The sequence below is a fragment of the Crocuta crocuta genome, unplaced genomic scaffold, assembly GCF_008692635.1.
Source record: "Crocuta crocuta isolate KB4526 unplaced genomic scaffold, BGI_CrCroc_1.0 scaffold112, whole genome shotgun sequence".
Lineage (NCBI taxonomy): Eukaryota > Metazoa > Chordata > Mammalia > Carnivora > Hyaenidae > Crocuta > Crocuta crocuta.
Window position 1 is genome coordinate 114,394 of NW_027528818.1, and position 17,260 is coordinate 131,653.

General features: G+C 37.3%; 1 protein-coding gene across 8 annotated transcripts in view; it reads left to right on the forward strand.

Moving 5' to 3' along the window:
* The window catches only part of SLC10A7 (solute carrier family 10 member 7), a 259,094-nt gene that overhangs the window by 12,240 nt on the left and 229,594 nt on the right, over positions 1-17,260 (forward strand). For all 8 annotated transcript variants that reach the window (XM_077755901.1, XM_077755903.1, XM_077755902.1 and 5 more), the window contains exons 3-4: positions 654-790; positions 5,504-5,579. In XM_077755901.1, the coding sequence (XP_077612027.1) occupies positions 654-790; positions 5,504-5,579 (213 nt within the window). The remainder of the gene's footprint in view (positions 1-653; positions 791-5,503; positions 5,580-17,260) is intronic.

Here is a 17,260-nt window from a genome sequence, read left to right on the forward strand (position 1 = left end):
GAAGGAGCAGAGATGAGTTTGCCACGGTAGCTCTCAACTGCAAGTTCCTCCTCAGTAAAATAAGATAATAGTGAGGGGGCTGCAGTGAGGATTAAATGAGATGACATACTTAAAGTGACAGGCTCAGAGCACGGCACATTGCTGCTGTTCTGTATGTGTTAGCAAAGAAATCCAGAAAGTTGATTTTAGTCGGGAGGAAGTCATTTTGAATCATAGAATATTATTGGGAAAAACATTTTTAAAAATTATGATTTTTATGTAGATTTGGTAACATCTTGCCAAAGTGAGGCCTTGCTAGAGATTAATCATTTAATTAAAATGTGATACGTCCTTAAGTATTTGTTTATTTGTTTATAGCGTTAATGATCCTCAGGTCTGTACTTCTGTAAAGGTACTTAGCTCAGTCTTGGTCCAGAATTTTACAAATCTGAATTGTTGGGGTATNTAAAAAGAAAATTATAATATTTCAGAAATTTTATATAAAAATACTTCTTTTTTTTTCTTAAAGTCTGTTATGCTTAGAGGTAAGAATTTTAGCTCTGAAATAATTCCAAATTAAAAGCTAGTTTATTCGATGTTATTTTAGTAGCAGCCTTTCTTCAGAAAAATAATATTCTGACCTTTGCTATTTTCTGTCTTTCATTTTTTTTCAGGAGCTGACCAGTGCTTTGGTGCATATAAAACTGCACCTTTTCATCCAGATCTTCACACTTGCATTCTTCCCAGGAACAATATGGCTTTTTCTTCAGCTTTTATCAATCACACCCATCAATGAATGGCTTTTAAAAGGGTGCGTTTAGCTATTTTTGTAGGATCCACTTTTATTGAGGCATCTGTGGTGACATTGTTTCTGTGGCAACTGTATACAAAAGGGCTTGTGTTTGGTATCTTATAAGGAAATAGAACACTTTAAAAAGTATTATCCCTGAAAAAAATGTTTTTAAGATATTTATTTATTTATTTTGAGAGAGACAGAGACAGCACAAATAGGGGAGGGGCAGGGAGAGAGGGAGAGAGAGAATCCCAAGCAGGCTTTGTGCTGCCAGCACAGAGCCAGATCTGGGGCTTGAATTCATGAAGCCATGCCAACTGAGCCACCCCTGTGCCCCTAAAAATTATTATCCTTTAAAATGGTAGTGTTCATCAAAAGGTTCATCAAAGAATTCTATAACACAATCTTTTTATTTGTTTTTTTGTTTTTTGCTTATTCCTAAGGGTTTTATTAGTAAATTGTTTTAAATTGTAATTTCAGGGGTACTGGGTGGCTCCTTTGGTTGAGCATCTGACTTTGGCTCAGGTCATGATCTTGATGTTCGTGGGTTCAAGTGCCTTGTTGGGCTCTATGATGACAGCTCAGAGCCTGGAGCCTGCTTCAGATTTTGTGTCTCCCTCTCTGCCTCTCCCCTGCTCTCATTCTGTCTCTTTCTCAAAAATAAATAAACATTAACAAAAGTAATTGTAGTTTCAGTATAGTTAACCTACAGTGTGGTATTAGTTGCAGGTATACAGTATAGTGATTTGACAATTAAACTTTATTTACTTTAAGAAAGAGAGAGAGAGAGAGAGAGAGGCAGGGGTAGAGAGAGATGGAGAGGGAGAGAGAGGATCCTAAGCAGGCTCCACACAGTCAGCATGGACCACAACGTGGGCCTCGAACTCATGAACCATGAGATCATGACCTGAGCCAAAATCAAGAATTGAACCCTTAAGGGACTGAGCTACCCAGGTGTCCAGTGATTTGACAATTCTATATATTACTCAGTGATCATCAAAGTGTACTCTTACACTCAAAGTGTAAGTGTACTCTTAATTATAACACAATCTTAAGGTGTTTAATATTCAGGTTCTGAGGTGGACACTGTTCTGGAAATTTTAAGGAACTGTATTGGGAGAAAGATGGAAGGGACTAGAAGATGGAAGATATGTGTACATGTGTTTAATGTAGGCCATCAGTTGGGTACTTTAACTTGTATATTCTATATCTTACCAAACATAGACAGATAGTAGCTGAATATAAGTTTTTTAGGAGTATAGGAAAGAAAAAATATATAAGGAGCAAACATTTTCTTTTTCACTTGTTCTCTTTTGTGGTTGAAATGATAGTTGAATTAACAATAGATTTTTATTAGACACTTTTCTTCCATAAAAATGCCATCATGTTTATTCAAAGGATTTAATGAATTTAAGAAATTATTTGAAGTGGTTTAAAACTAACTACAGTTTAGCAGTATGGCATAATAGTTAAAACACTAAACTTAGAGCCTGGAGGTCACTTTCTGACCCTATCCCTAACTTGTTGTGTGACTTTGAAGAGGTCATGTAATCGTGTTGGACCTAAATTTTCCTGCTTATAAATAATGAGGATAGTCATACTTTTACTGTCTGCTTGATAATAATGTTGAGGATCTTAATTGAGATCACTTATTGATTTATTCAAGTCACTTGTTTAGTTCCTACTACGTACCAGGAGTTATAATTGGTGTTGGAGAAATAATAGTGAACAAAAATGGCAAAGTGCAAGTTTGTTTTGCACATTGGGAAGAATTGGGTGTGATTGACAATAAACAAGTAAGTTGATGACCAAGATAGAGATCAGTAATGGGAAGTAAAACACAGTGTGCTATGGTTAAAAGTGGTTGGGTAGGCAGGCCAATGATGAATTTAGATGGCAGAGTTCTCAGGGCAGAATGTTTTAGGCAAAGGAAGTAGAGTGTGCAAAGGCTCTAAGTCAGGAACAAGCCTGGTGTGTTCTAGGGTCAAGAAAATGACGATAATGGCTAGAGCCTGGAGATACAGAGGAAGAATAATAGGACCTGGAGCTGGTAAGGTAGGCAGGAGCCAGGTCCCACAAAGCCTTACAGGTCCATGGTAAAAGCATTCAGATATTTTTCTGTATGCAACAGAAGCTCTGGGCGAGATCTAAATGCAGGTGTGTTGTGGTCTGATTTATATTTTCAAATTAGTGCTCTAACTGCTGCATAGAGAATAGATAGTGGAGGGGCTGAGAGAAAGCTAGACCAGTTTGGAGGCTAGTCTTGTAAGGTAGCAGTGTAGTAGAGAGAGATGGACATTGGAGAGTGTGCTGTAAATTAGAGCTCTCAGAACCTATGGATGGATAGGATGTAGAGAGAGAAGGACAGGGAGGAATCAAGGATGACTTCTGGGTTTTGGGTCTGAGCTACTGGGTAATTGGTGGCATCATTTACTTAGCTGAGGAGAAGTAGAGTGTATAAGAAGGGGAAATCAAGACCACTGTCTTGGCCAGATTGAGTTTGAGAGAATGAACATAAAATTTTCACTGAAAAGCATAACATGCCACATACGTACGATATCATTTTAAGCAGCAAAGTGTGATGCGTATCTTTAATTTTTTTTATGCTGCATATTAAGAATCAATAGTTACTGAGTGTTTCCCATGAAAAGGGCACTCAAGGAATAGGAAGATATTAACTCATTTTCCTTGTATTCAAGGAACGTCCAGGGTAGTTGGATATGTGGCAGATATAAAACAGTAGCCAACTACAATGGGGCAGCATATGATTTGTTAGATAAGTAATGTAATGAGTTAAAAGGTAAAAGGTTCAGCAAAGGTTGTGTTTCCTAAAGTAGAGAGCTCAAAAATAAAACATTAGTGGGAGACAAGGATAAAATATTTCCTTATAGCCTTGTTACAGAAGGCCTGAATTACTGGGTTGAGGAGTTTGGATTTGCATCTGTAGTTAATAGGAGTTTGGAAATGTATCAAACAAGAGAACAACATACTAAAAATGGTCATTAAGAAAGATTAATCTGATAGCATTATACTGGGTGTTCTTATTAGAGTTGGGCTTGCAGTCTCAGGAAGCTAAGCTACAATTCTCACCTCATGATGTTGAGCTTAAAGCAATATACACTTAGCCTAACTCACCTACAGAAAGCTTTTCCTAGCTCACTTTTTCTCTACTCCCACCCTAGTTTGAGAGTACACAGTGTGTTGTTAACTTGAGGGAGTAGCAGACTCTTACCTCAGGGTCATACTTAAGTTATTGAAATAAACAAATATGTTGAGCACGTCCTCCTTACCTTGCTATGTAGAAGGGAAAGAGTGGAGGTAGAGAGAACATTCAGTAGTCATTTATCAAAGTCCAAAGTTGGGGAAAAAAACATCTGAAGAGAGATGATGGCAATAGTCATAGAGAAGAATGGAAAGTTGGTTGTGGTAATAAATTGATTTATGAGAAGCAAGCGGAACCACATGTAACTTCAGAGTTTCAAATTGGATCATTAGGTAAAATAACAACAACAAACTATCCCATTGACAGAAATAAGTGAATTCAGAGATGAAATTGGTATTTTAGAAAATATTAGCCATGTTTAGTTAGAAGTGGCAGTCACAGGCAGCTACAATTTTGGGAATTGTACATATTCATATAGATTCAGATTTGAAAATAAGATTGAAAAGAATGCAAGAGAGTCAGCAAAAAATCAGAAAGGGCTAGTTTAAAAGACAGAAGATAAATTAGAATGGTGAAGTACTATGGCAACCAAAAGAATAGAGTATCTTCAAAAGTAAGAAAGGACGGAGAATGAGTATGGGGAAAAGGATATTGTATTTGGTCATTCAGAGGTCACCTGTTACTTTTAAGGTTACCACTTTTTTAGTAGAAGGGGCATAAGTCTGACTCTAGGTGAGTAAAGAGAGAATGAGTTGAGTCCACCAGTAACAGAATTTACCTTAAATACTTGCGAGGAATAAGTGAGTAAAGTGTCTAGAGTAGTATCTACTACAAATGGTAAAGTGTCAGTGATGATAATAGTGATGGTCATGAGGAAGGCTCAGAGACTGTGAATCGATAATAGGACAGACCACTTAAGCATCACTTGGGAAAATAGACCTTAAAAGATTTGAATTGAGCTGGAAATTCTATTAAAAAAATGTTTCCTATGTTTTCAGTCAAAATGAATTAAAACTTTTTCTTTTTTTCTTATTTCAGAGGTAATGTAAATTCATTGCCTGAAGCTTAGATGATAAATTCTTACAAAAGGGAGTAGAAATCATCTGTAATCAGGCATTCTGTAATGTAAATTCTTACAAAAGGGAGGAGAAATCATCTGTAATCAGGCATTCTGTGCCCTCTATTCTCTCCCTGTATGAACTTTCTACTGTTAGTGAGCCGGCTGCTCACCATGTCTAGAATGTATCATCTATCTATCTAGAATGTGTATCCATCGTTTAGATGATAAGTACTGTTTTGAATGTTTAGTATTTAGATTTACTACCCCTAGTTTTACAATGAGTTTTCAATTCTAAACTAAGATAATAGACTTCTTGTCATGATTTGGGGAGTAGACACATAATTTAATATAAATGAAACTTAGGATACGCACTAGAATTTGCTACAGTTTGAATCCAAGAAGTATGTGATCATGAATGGGTTTTTTTTATGAGCTGTAAGTTTGAGCATTGCTGTTTATAATAGGAAAAAACCCTACTTAATAAATAGCATTTTCTTTGATTTTCCAGCTTGCAGACAGTAGGCTGCATGCCTCCTCCTGTGTCTTCTGCAGTGATTTTAACCAAGGCAGTTGGTGGAAATGAGGTGAGTCATAGGACTAAATGCCGTGCTTTTATTTTATATTTTATTTTATTTTTAAATTCGATTTAATTTTATGATGAAGAAGTCATGTCACAGAAAATGCATAACCATAGCAGCTTATGAAAGAAGCATAGGTAGATTCATAAACTAGGATGGTCCTAAAATTAATGATGATGAGTGAAAGTGAGAATTCCAAAGAGAGGAGGAAGGGAGGTGAGTGAAATAGAGATAGTGAGTTTTCCTCTTGGTGGGAAATTGGGGACCGAAGACAAGCAATCCAAGTGAAGGTACTTTTCATCTAAGACTAATGAGCCAACGATAATAGCTCTATGGCCATTTCTTAGTTCTTAAAAAATTTGTAGCAAACTACATTTGTGGAAGAAGGGTCCATATACATTTAATGGCAAGTGAAAGTAATGTAAAAAAGAGAAATGAGGCAGGGTTTCTAAGATGAGTTCAAAGAGATTATCAGGTGCTTGGGGACCGTGGCAGAGTACTTGCATACTGAGACAGCAGTCATCCATCTCAGGGACTACATGGGGGTGGCTCCTCTTGGCTGAAAGGTACTGCCACTTTATATTAAGGGACTTTGCTTTGTGATACCTTATTCCTCCTTTTCCACTTCCGCTTTCTTATTTAGCAAAGCATACTGTTGAATGAGGGAAGATATAAGGGATTCCTGCTTTAAAAAATGATATTTCTACTTCAATTCATTCTTAGGATTTTACTTTCTTAGCATTTGTTTTTATTTTCATCCACTTTATTTATTCTGAAAATATTTATTAAGTACCTGCTATATTCTTCTTAAAAAAGAATATTGAATTAATGTGGATATACAATAAACTGCATACATTTATACAATGTACTGTTTTGATGTATGTATACACCTGTGATACCATGACCACAATCAACAAAGTAAATGTATCCATCACCCTCAAAGCTCTCCCGTGTCCCTTGGTAAGCCCTCCCTTCCACCCTGCTTAGTGCTTCTCTTCCTTAAGGAACCACTGATCTGTTTTCCATCCCTGTAGATTAGTTTGTATCTTCTAGACTTTTCTATATTGGTGTTATACAGTGTGTATGCTTTTTTCTTTTCTTGTTTCTTTTATTCAGCATAATTATTTTGAGATTCATGTATACTCTATGTATCAATAGTTCAGTCCTTTTTATTGCTGAGTATTATTACTTTTTTTATGGATATACCATAATTTGTTTATCCATTTACCTGCGGATGGACATTTGGGCATTTCCCACTTTGGGTCTATGAATAGTTGTGTACAAAACTTTAAGTGAATGTGCACTTTCATTTCTCTTGGGAATACTTAGGCATGGAATGTTGGAATCATCTGGCAGTGTATGTTTTAGTGTCTTTCAACCAGCAGAAGAATTACCAATACCTAGTTACAAGTCATCTATAAGTAGCTTCTGAGGTGGACGATTTCTATCAATATATAAGCACTCTTCTTGGACCACAGGTGTATATTAACTTTTTCAGAAATTGCCAACCTATCTTCCCAAGTGGTTGTACCATTTTACATCTCAGCCAGCAGTGTACCACATCTCATCTGTATTGGCATTATCAGTCTTTTTAATTTTAGTCATTCTAATATGTATCTAGCAGTATCTCATTGTGGTTTTAATTTAATTTACATTTCCCAGCTACTAACATTGTTGAGCATTATTATTTTTCATGTGTTTACTTGTTATACATGTCTTCTTTGATGAAGTGTCAAATCTTTTGCCTTTTTTCTTTGTTTTAAACTGAGGTGGTTTGTTTTCTTATGAAAAACTTGCTTTGTAAGCTTTATATATTCTGCATATAAGTCTTTGTTAGGTATATGCTTTGTAAATATTTTCTATCTGTCTGTAGCTTGTCTTCGTCTTCTTACCAGTGTCTTTTGAAAAACAGGATGGTAAATAAGGCAGTAAAGGTGGTTGGATTCTGGATGTATTTCGGAGGCACAGAACATGCTGATGAAATTGAATGTGGGCTCTGAGATAAAGAGAGGGGTCATGAATGACTAAGACTTTTTGACTGAGTAGCTGAAAGGATGGGGGGTTGCTGAGGGTATTTATCATGAATGGATGTTGTACTTTGACAGATGCTTTTTCTGCATTTCTGACAACCACCATCATGTCCTGGAAATAAATCCCACCTGATCATGGTATATGATTTTTTAAAATATATTGTTGGACTCAGTTTGCTAATATTTTGTTGAGTATTTTTGCATCTATTTTCATGAGAGATATTGGCCTGTGGTTCTTTGTTTTTTTTTTTTTTTTTTTTTTTTTTTTTTTTTTTTGTTATGTCTTTATCTGGTTTTGGTACCAAGGTGATATTGACCTCAGAATGGATTTGGAAGTTTTCCTTCCTCTTGTATTTTTTGGAATAGTTTCAGAAGAATGGGTATTAACTCTGTTTAAATGTTTGGTAGAATTTGCCTGTAAAGCTGTCTGGTCCTGAACTTTTGTTTTTTGAGATTTTTTTGATTACTGATTCAGTTGTAATTAAGTACTGATTGCTGGTAATTGGTTTGTTGAAATTTTCTATTTCTTCCTGCCTTAGTTTTGGTAGGTTATATGTTTCTGTGAATTTATCCATTTCTTCTAAGTTGTTCAATTTACTGGCATATGGGTTTTCATAATAATTTTGTTACAATTGCTTGTATTTCTGTGGCGTTGGCTGTTATTTCTCCACTTTCATTAGTAATTTTGTTTATCTGGGCCCTCTGTCTCTCTCTTTTTCAATGAGTCTTGTAAGAGATTTATCAGTTTTGTTATCTTTTCAAAGAACTGGCTCCTGGTTTCATTGATCTGTTCTGTTTTTTTTTTTTTTATTAAATGATATTTAAAGCAAAGTTGGATGAGATTACTTGCAGAGAGAGCATAGTTAGAAAAGAGATTAAGTTCAGGAACTGAGCACTGGAACATTAAGAGGTTAGAGTGAGGAATTACCAGCAGAGGCAACAGAGAAGGCAACAGAGATTAGACAAGAGGAAAAACAGGGGAGTGTGGTATCCTGGAAGCCAGGTGAAGAAAGTGTTTGAAGGAGGAGGGTATGATCAGCTGTGTCAAAATCTGCTGATATAAGTTGTATACGATGAATTCTGAGAATTGACCATTGAATTAAGCTACGTGGAGGTTACTGGTAACTTTATTCAGAGTGGTTTTGTTGGAGTGTAGGGGCAAAAGCTTGTTTGGAATGGGCTCAAGGAAAAATAGGAAGAAAGGAGACAGAGGTATACACAACTCTTTTGAGGTCCTTTTGAGGGAAATGGGGCTATATTTAAAGAGGGATATGAGGTCAAGATTGTTTTAAATACAGAAATGACAGTATATTTCTATTGTGGTGGGGATTATATAGTTGAGAGGAAGCTGTTTTAAGAGAGTGCTGGAGTAATTTATTGGATCAAATGCAAAAGAATGGTATCAGGTGCATGAGCTTCAGTGGAGGTTGGATCGTTTATTCATAATAAGAGTGTATGGAGAGAGACCCAAGAAGATGGGTAGAAGGGGTGTACTTGGGAGTTCTGATGACTTTTCATTCCTTAGCGCTCTCTTCTGATTTTCTCAGTTCCCTTCTGATTTTACTTTTCTTTTTTCGTCAGCAGCTGAGTCTGATGATGGAGTAGGTGGTATTAATGTTTGAGATGAGAGGAAAAAATGTGCAAATGTCATCTAGGTGAGGAGAGTGAATTCATTGGAGAGTGTGGTAGCATTGCTGGAAACACTAAGGCTCTCGCTGAGACGCATGGTCATGCATTTAAAATGAAGCCAGGTGGCTTCATGGTTATGTGTTTCTCTTAGCCTCATTTAGTTTCTTGGTCCAGGAAGGGAGTTGACAGAGAGTTGGGCTTAACTAGCATTTCATTATACTGGGAGGTTCTTTTTAGTTTCCACATCATTCCTGAGCTGGAGGAGTTACAGGAGTCTTAAGATTAGTGCTTGGTGTGATTATCTTTCTATTGCTTTGAAAGAATTTGAGGAAAGAATCTCTTCAGGACCCAGTGTTAACTGGCTCAAAGTCGTCATTTATGTCTTTCTGATGTGATTCCCTTAAGAGCTTTTATTTTTATTTATTTATTTAAAACTTTTTAATGTTTATTTACTTTTGAGAGAGAGAGAGAGAGAGAGACAGAGACAGAGTGTGAGCAAGGGAGGGTCAGAGAGAGAAGGAGACACAGAATCTGAAGCAGGCTCCAGGCTCTGAGCTGTCAGCACAGACTTGAACCCATAGACCATGAGATCATGACCTGAGCTGAAGTCGGATACCCAACTGACTGAGCCACGCAGGCACCCCCCTTAAGAGCTTTTAAACTAAAAAACCCTTTTGTTCTCAGATGACTTTTGGCAGAAGTTCAAAGTCCACTCATTTTGTTGACATTAACACATAGCATTAGAAATTGTATGTACATGTTCATTCCCCAGTAGATATTTAAATGATTTACATTAATGTTGCATGTTAATAATGTTGAATTTATAGATATCTCCTTTGTTTTCTAATATCATTGGTCTAGTACATAAATGATTATATTGCACAGCTTATCAAGCATTTTTGTAGTTATGGGAATAAGTTACGATTTTTCATAGGTATGGAAAATTGAGCTTGCAAAATCCAGTTGGATCATGTCTCCTGATATGAAGTGAAAAGATTTTCCAAAAATTCATATCAGATTGTAATCTGCAAGTAAAGATATTAGATGATTTTAAGTTTAATGTTTTTCTAAAGTAATGTTAAAAGGTAACTGAATATAAGATTTTGTTAAAGGAAATGTAAAGGAAGATTAACCTTTTATATAATGTATTGGAAAAATATCTAATCTAAGGATGGAAAGTGAATTTATTGGTCTGTGTAAATGAAAAGGTCTAAGGGTACCTGGGTGGCTCAGTCCGGTTAAACATCTGACTTTGGCTCTAGTCATGATCTCACTGCTTGTGGGTTCTGTGCTGACAGCTCAGAGCCTGGAGCCTGCTTCAGATTCTGTGCCTCCCTCTCTCTCTGCCCCTCCACTCTCACTTTCTCGCTCTCTCAAAAATAAAAGTAAACAGTAAAAAAAAAAATTTTTTTTAATAAAGGTCCAAAAGCAGAGTCTACTGTTAGGTTCCATTAGGTAAAGGTTTTGATGCTACTTCTCTGTGATTCTTTGCTCTGCCTCATATGCAGCAGATTTATATACCCTTGTGGATTTTAGTGTGGTTGGAAAATAATGGGCATATTTCCATACTGCACTATCCTTTCAAACTGACTGTTCTCTGCAGTGTTTATGACATATAAGAAAACTTTTTTCTTTCTGGTGTTATTTAACTTGTTTACATTAGTTTATGCTCTCATGTATTTATATATTCATCTTTAATATAAATATATCTGGGTAGCATATGTTTCTTGTATTAAAGGAAATGTGAGATTGTGTAGCATATTTGTATTTAATGATTTGGGGGATGAATACAGATATAGTGGTATAATTTGAAATGATTTTATTTTTAGTTTGCAAAATTGTTATATAACTTTGGAGGAAATTTTTTCTGTTATTTATACACCTTTCATTTTAAAAGCTTTTGCCATGAAACTGCTGATTACCAAAAGGTTTTGTCATGAGTTGAACATTAGTGCATTCCTTAAACTCACAGCTTGCACTTTGGGAAGAAATAGCCTTGTTACTTCTTGTTTAAGTTAAAAAACAATTTCTGTTTTTATAAGTTAGATTGTTGTTTCAGTAAGCCAACTAGAGTTTATAATAATTTTTAGGAACAGAAGGAAGTCAGCATATGTGCACAACAATGCTTATATGCTGAAATGCTAGCATACCCTTTAGGTATTAAAATGAGACTAATGTTTAAGGGCATAGCTGACTGACGGTCTTATTTTGTGTCTTTTAAATTTTAAACTACTTTCATTTAAATATTAGAAATATAGGTAGGTTCTTTTCTGTGATCATTATTCATTCCAGTGTTTTAAATGCAACTTTTCAAAACTGCAAGATTATAGGGTGTGCTGTTGAAATAGTCTGATTGGTGATTATGTGTATGTGTGTGTGTGTATGCGTGTATGCACATGCATGCACTTTAATTTCCTTTTTTAAGTAATAGAAAAAGTAATTTAGACCTGATGAACTCTAATTTCATTGCCAAGTGCAAGAAAGTGATAGATCAACATGTTTTCTATTTTGTTCTAACATGGGAGATGTGAGATAAACATTTATTCTTTGTTTACCACTGTATACATTTGTTTCATTTAAATTTCTGTTCCAGGGGTGCCTTGGTGGCTCAATCTGTTAAGTCTCCAACTCTTGCTTTCTTTTTTTGGTTCAGGTCATAATCTCAAGGTCTATGAGTTCCAGCCCTGCCTCAGGCTCTGTGCTGACAGTGCAGACTCTGCTTGGGATTCTCTTCTTTCTCCCACTCTCTCTGACCCCCACCCCCCTTCTCTCAAATAAATCAACTTTAAAATAAAGAAATAAATAAATTTCTTTCCAAATGTAAATAAAGTTCTATGGTAAAAAATATAATTGCCCCCCCCCCCCAAAGCCTTAAACATGTTTAAAACCTTATGGAACTGGCTAAAGATATCATTATATTTAAATTCAAGGAATTTCTGCCTCATAATAACTATGGAAGGGATTATGAAAGAAGTTTCCTCTTTAAGAAACTGGCACATTATTTTCCCAAGTTTGGAGAGAGTTATGTAGTTTTCATGCTGTTGTTACAGAGGTATTTTAATTCCCTACCACTTATGCTGCTGTTTAATGAAAAAAGCTAGAAAGGTAGAGTTGAGGAACAGTTACACTGTTTCCTTTACTTCATTATTTCTTCTTTTGCAAACTGAGGAAAGAACAATTCAGCTAATAGCCCTTGCTTCAAAATGTGAAGTAAATATTAGGTCTTAATACCTGAGTAAAGTTGCAAAGGTATATATAACTTTGTAAAAGTTTTATGAGCCTGAACATTAAACTAAGTAGGAGAGAGATATAATTAAGGGTTTCTGCCTTCCAATATCTGAAAGAAAAAATAGAAGTAAAAGGAAAGCATCAGGTATCATAAGGAATAAAAATCAGGGCAGGGTAGTAAGGAGTTTCCAGTCAGATCTGAGCGTATTTTATACTAAACTCTGTCTTACCTGTATTTAAGGTTAAGCCTGGTAATTTGAACTATGAAAATAAGGACCTTCACTACTGAAAGCAGTGTATTGATTACATGCATGTTATTTATGTTGGTTTATTTATTTTTTTCTCAAAGTGAATTCCATAGATCACCCATACCAACATTATGGGTGGATGATTAGGAGAGAAAAAAATATCCTTGTCTCCACCTTAGATCTGTTGAATTAGAATGGGTGGTAGATGGGCCTCAGGATTCTTCTTTTGAAAATTATGAATTAGGGGCTTCTGGGTGGCTCTGTCAGTTAAGTGTCTGACTTTGGCTCAGGTAATGATCTCGTGGTTTGTGAGTTCGAGCCCCACTTCGGGCTCTGTGCTGACAGCTCTGACCCTGGATCCTGCTTCAGGTTCTGTGTTTCCCTCTCTCTCTGCTCCTTCCCTGACCCTACTCTGTCTCTCTCAAAAAATAAACATTAAAAAAAAAGAGAGAAATAGAATATAATACTCAGCCAGAAATTAAGCCACCCCTGTGGAGGCTGCTTTTTTTTTTTTTTTAAGCTTTGCCTTTTTAAAAAATGTTTTATTTATTTCTGAGAGAGAGAGAGAAAGAGGGGGACTCAGAAATGTTTTATTTATTTCTGAGAGAGAGAGAGAAAGAGGGAGAGACAGCGTGGGCAGGGGAGGGTCAGAAAGAGAGGGAGACACAGACTCTGAAATAGGCTCCAGGCTCTGAGCTGGCTGTCAGCACAGAGCCCGACGCGGGGCTCGAACCCACGAACCATGAGATCATGACCTGAGTCGAAGTTGGATGCCTAACAGACTGAGCCACCCAGGCACCCCTGGAGGCCACTTTTTTAGGCAAAGAGACTTAAACAATGGAATGCACAAAAGGCCACGGCGACCACCTGGCTGAATCCATCAGGCGACCCACCCAAAATATCCATTGGCCCACGTTGACAGTGGGCTACTGACAACCAGGCACAGTTATCAAAAAAGTGAAAATTTCATAGGTCACCACACCTCTTCACCTTCCCTCCTAAAAGCAGCCCCTCCCCACTGCCTCTTTTCAGACAGCCTCTCTTCTGCTGTCCCGCCCAACAGTCCCTTGTGGTGTACTCAGTAAACTGTCTCCTTTGTTCTGCGTCAGGTGGCTTCTTTCAGCTCTGGGCCACTGGCTTCCACCCCCACTGTGGAGCCACATACGGAGGCGCCCATCCGATGGAGAGTCAGCCCATTTAGCCACCACACCTACTCTATGTAGACACTGGCTTCCACCACAGGGAGTAAAAAGGAGAATGAGGTCTGCCTTTAAAAGCCTACATTTCATGTAATATTACAGTATTCAAAACCTCCATTTCATGTTATAAACCTCACAAAAATAGGTAAAACAGAGTAAAATGGCTTTTATATTGGCCTACTTTATCAAATTATTGTTTTCCTTTTTTTGTGTCGAAAAAGCCTAAAATGCACCCCATGTGAACTGGGCTCCACTCACCTATGGAGGACAGCCAGAACTTCAGTTTAGGAGTCTGGACTGCGTTAGCTTCTCTAGGCAGTAGGCTGTTCCTTTGCTTAGTCTGGGATTAAGGTGGTATGCCCCTTTTAATGTACACATATTTAGTTGGCATTTTTATTGTATTGTAATTAGTGGGTTGAGGGATTTTAGAACCCCTTGGTAGTCATGTAGCATTCCAAATACATTTTATAGAAAAGTTTTGATTTCAGGTATAGTAGAGAGGTAATTAAGTTAAAAGGTGTGTGTGTGTGTGTGTGTGTGTGTGTGTGTGTGTGTGTGTTTAATTTCATCAATGGGGCTATTGCCCAAATCTCTTCAAAGAAAATTTAAGAATGTCTCCTGAGCAAAGAAAATTATTACGTGTGGTGAACTCTTTAAGTCATAGACGAAGGTCATGGCAGTCTGAGTGTATTTAAAAAAGGTTTTCTATCTGCTTGGAAAGCAAATGAAGCAGTCATTACTAACTTTAAAATTATAGCTATGAGAAGATTTTTGCTAGAGGTGAAAGATCAAGATCATCACAGTCCAAATGGAGACAGAAAGTTCAATTTCTGGCTTATCAGTCAGGCATGAAACATTTCAGGGTTATTTTGCATTAGCAGTGGGGAGTTGATCTTGCTAATCCAATGCATGAAGATAAGATTCATTGAAACATTTATAAAGGCATTTAGAGTAGATCTGATCAGCAGAGAGCAGACTTGAAGTGAGAAGGAAATCTGACCTGTCAGTCACTGTCTCAGCTTTAGCAATCACTCAGCTTTGCTGTGCCTTGCCTTTCTCTTCCGTTAAATGGGGTCCACTACTGCTTTTGCTTGCAGTGGAAATGCCTCCTGGAGAAATCTTATATCTGAAAAGGCTTTCTGTGTTGAGCCCTCTTGCAAGCTGGCTTATGTGCACTTATTTCCCTGCAGCCTCCTGTGCTCTCTGGGAAATGGTAACCATTCTTCCTCTCTGACAGATTAAAGAATAGGATAGCAACCATAGCAGCAGCAGCAGCAGCAGCAGTGAGAAATTGTATGTAACTACTCTTCTTCCTTATCTACCTTTTAACGTTGGTCTCATCTTCTGGGTAGGATTAGTATTCTTATAAGCCCTGCCAAAGATTGACTGTGTTTGTTTTAAATTTTTTTTTTAATGTTTTATTTATTTCTAGGAGAGAGAGAGAGAGAGAGACAGCGTGAGCAGGGGAGGGTCAGAGAGAGAGGGAGTCACAGACTGAAGCAGGCTCCAGGCTCTGAGCTGGCAGTCAGCACAGAGCCCGACGCGGGGCTCGAACCCACGAACCGCGAGATCATGACCTAAGCGAAAGTCGGACGCTTAACCGACTAAGCCACCCAGGCGCCCCTGACTGTGTTTGTTTTAAGCTGCTATAAAACTTGTTTGAAACGTACTTAGATTTCTCAAGAATTTTGTTTGTGTGTAACTTAGAATTTTCTCATTTAACCCCTTAATGTCTCTCAAATTGTCTTCCATTCTCCCACTCTGAACAAAAGGGTTTCCTTAATGGTTGGCAGTGATTTGTGTGCACCAAATTCAGTGGCCAATTCTCAGTTCTTGTCCTCCATGACTTAACTAGCCTTTGACACCATGGCTACTTGCCTCTTCCTTTTACTTCCTCGATGCTCTTCTTTACTATCTCTCTTCCTCCGTCTCTCATCATTCTTTTTCTTCTCGTCAGGCTCCTTTTCCATCCCAGTGGGAATGTCTTCCAGGGCTCTGATCTTGGAACGCTTGTTTAGCATTGCCAGATTCCTGAAACTGGGTCCTTCTCTCCATGGCTGAAGTCTTTTGACCCCCTTCTTTCAGTCTGTCTCTGCTTCAGACATAAGGACCAGTCTTGATCTTGGGTGAGAAGTGTTTAAACAACACCAACTTAACACGCTGTGGCGCAGCATCACCACCTGTACTGCTAAGCCATCTGACCTTTAGCAAAGGATGTACTCACCCAGGAATCAAAACAGATGTTTGATTCCTGTTTTTATCATTAGTTACCTGGTGGTCTAAGTGGTCACCAGGTAAGCCTGGGACCGCTCTCTCTGAACCTTGGTTTCCTCATCTGAGGAGCAATAGTATTCGCACCTTTATTTCATGGGATTGCTTGCAAGGATCTCATGAAATCATATGCAGAAGTACTGCTAAATTGTTCAGGAACGTATGAAGCAAGCATTGGCATCATAATTGTAGAGATCTGTCACTGATGGGCTCACCTAGTTATCATTGCTTTCTCAAGAATTTGATTGGCAGAGTTTACTTATTCACTTCATTCATCCTTTCAAAAATATATATTGAATGCTTGCTATGGCTTGTTATATATATAGTACCTTCATAAAATTTTTAGTTGAGTGATATAAAACAAAACAGTAAATTGCAATATAAGATGGCTAGTGTTTAAATTTATAAGATGGTGAGTGTGTAAATAAATTTAATAAACTGGATAATTCCAGTTTATTAGTTTTTATTAGTTTATATTATAGGTCTTCAATATTTTTATATAAATATTTCTTACCATAACCAAGAATATTAGTAAGATTACTCCTTCTGGGAATGGAAAGGCACGGGGAAGCACATTAGTAGTAGAAAGATTGCTTTGGGAATTTATTTTTTATTTAAAGAATTTTAAGTTTAAAAAATTTTAAGTTTATTTATTTCGAGAGAGACCCAGAGAGCGAGCAAGGAAGGGGCAAAGAGAGAATGAGAGAGAGAATCCTAAGCTGGCTTCCCCCTGTCAGAGTGGAGCCTGATGCAGGGCTCAAACTCACAAACTGTGAGATCATGACCTGAGATGAAACCAAGAGTTGGATGCTTATGTGACTGAGCCACTCAGGCACCCTGTTTTGGGAATTTAGAGCCAGATAAAGGGGGATGAACTGATTTGCAGGATGTTTCCTCTAAACTCTAAAGCCTGGAAAACCACCCTAGTTCTGTTCCAAGCCAACAAACCAACCCACCACAAAAACAGTCAGGCACCTTGTCTCCCTTGAATAGTTCTACATAAACGTTGAAAGTTTGTTATCTAATTCTTTTTCAGTATCAGAATGTATGCATATATTAGAACCAACATAATATATTTTTCA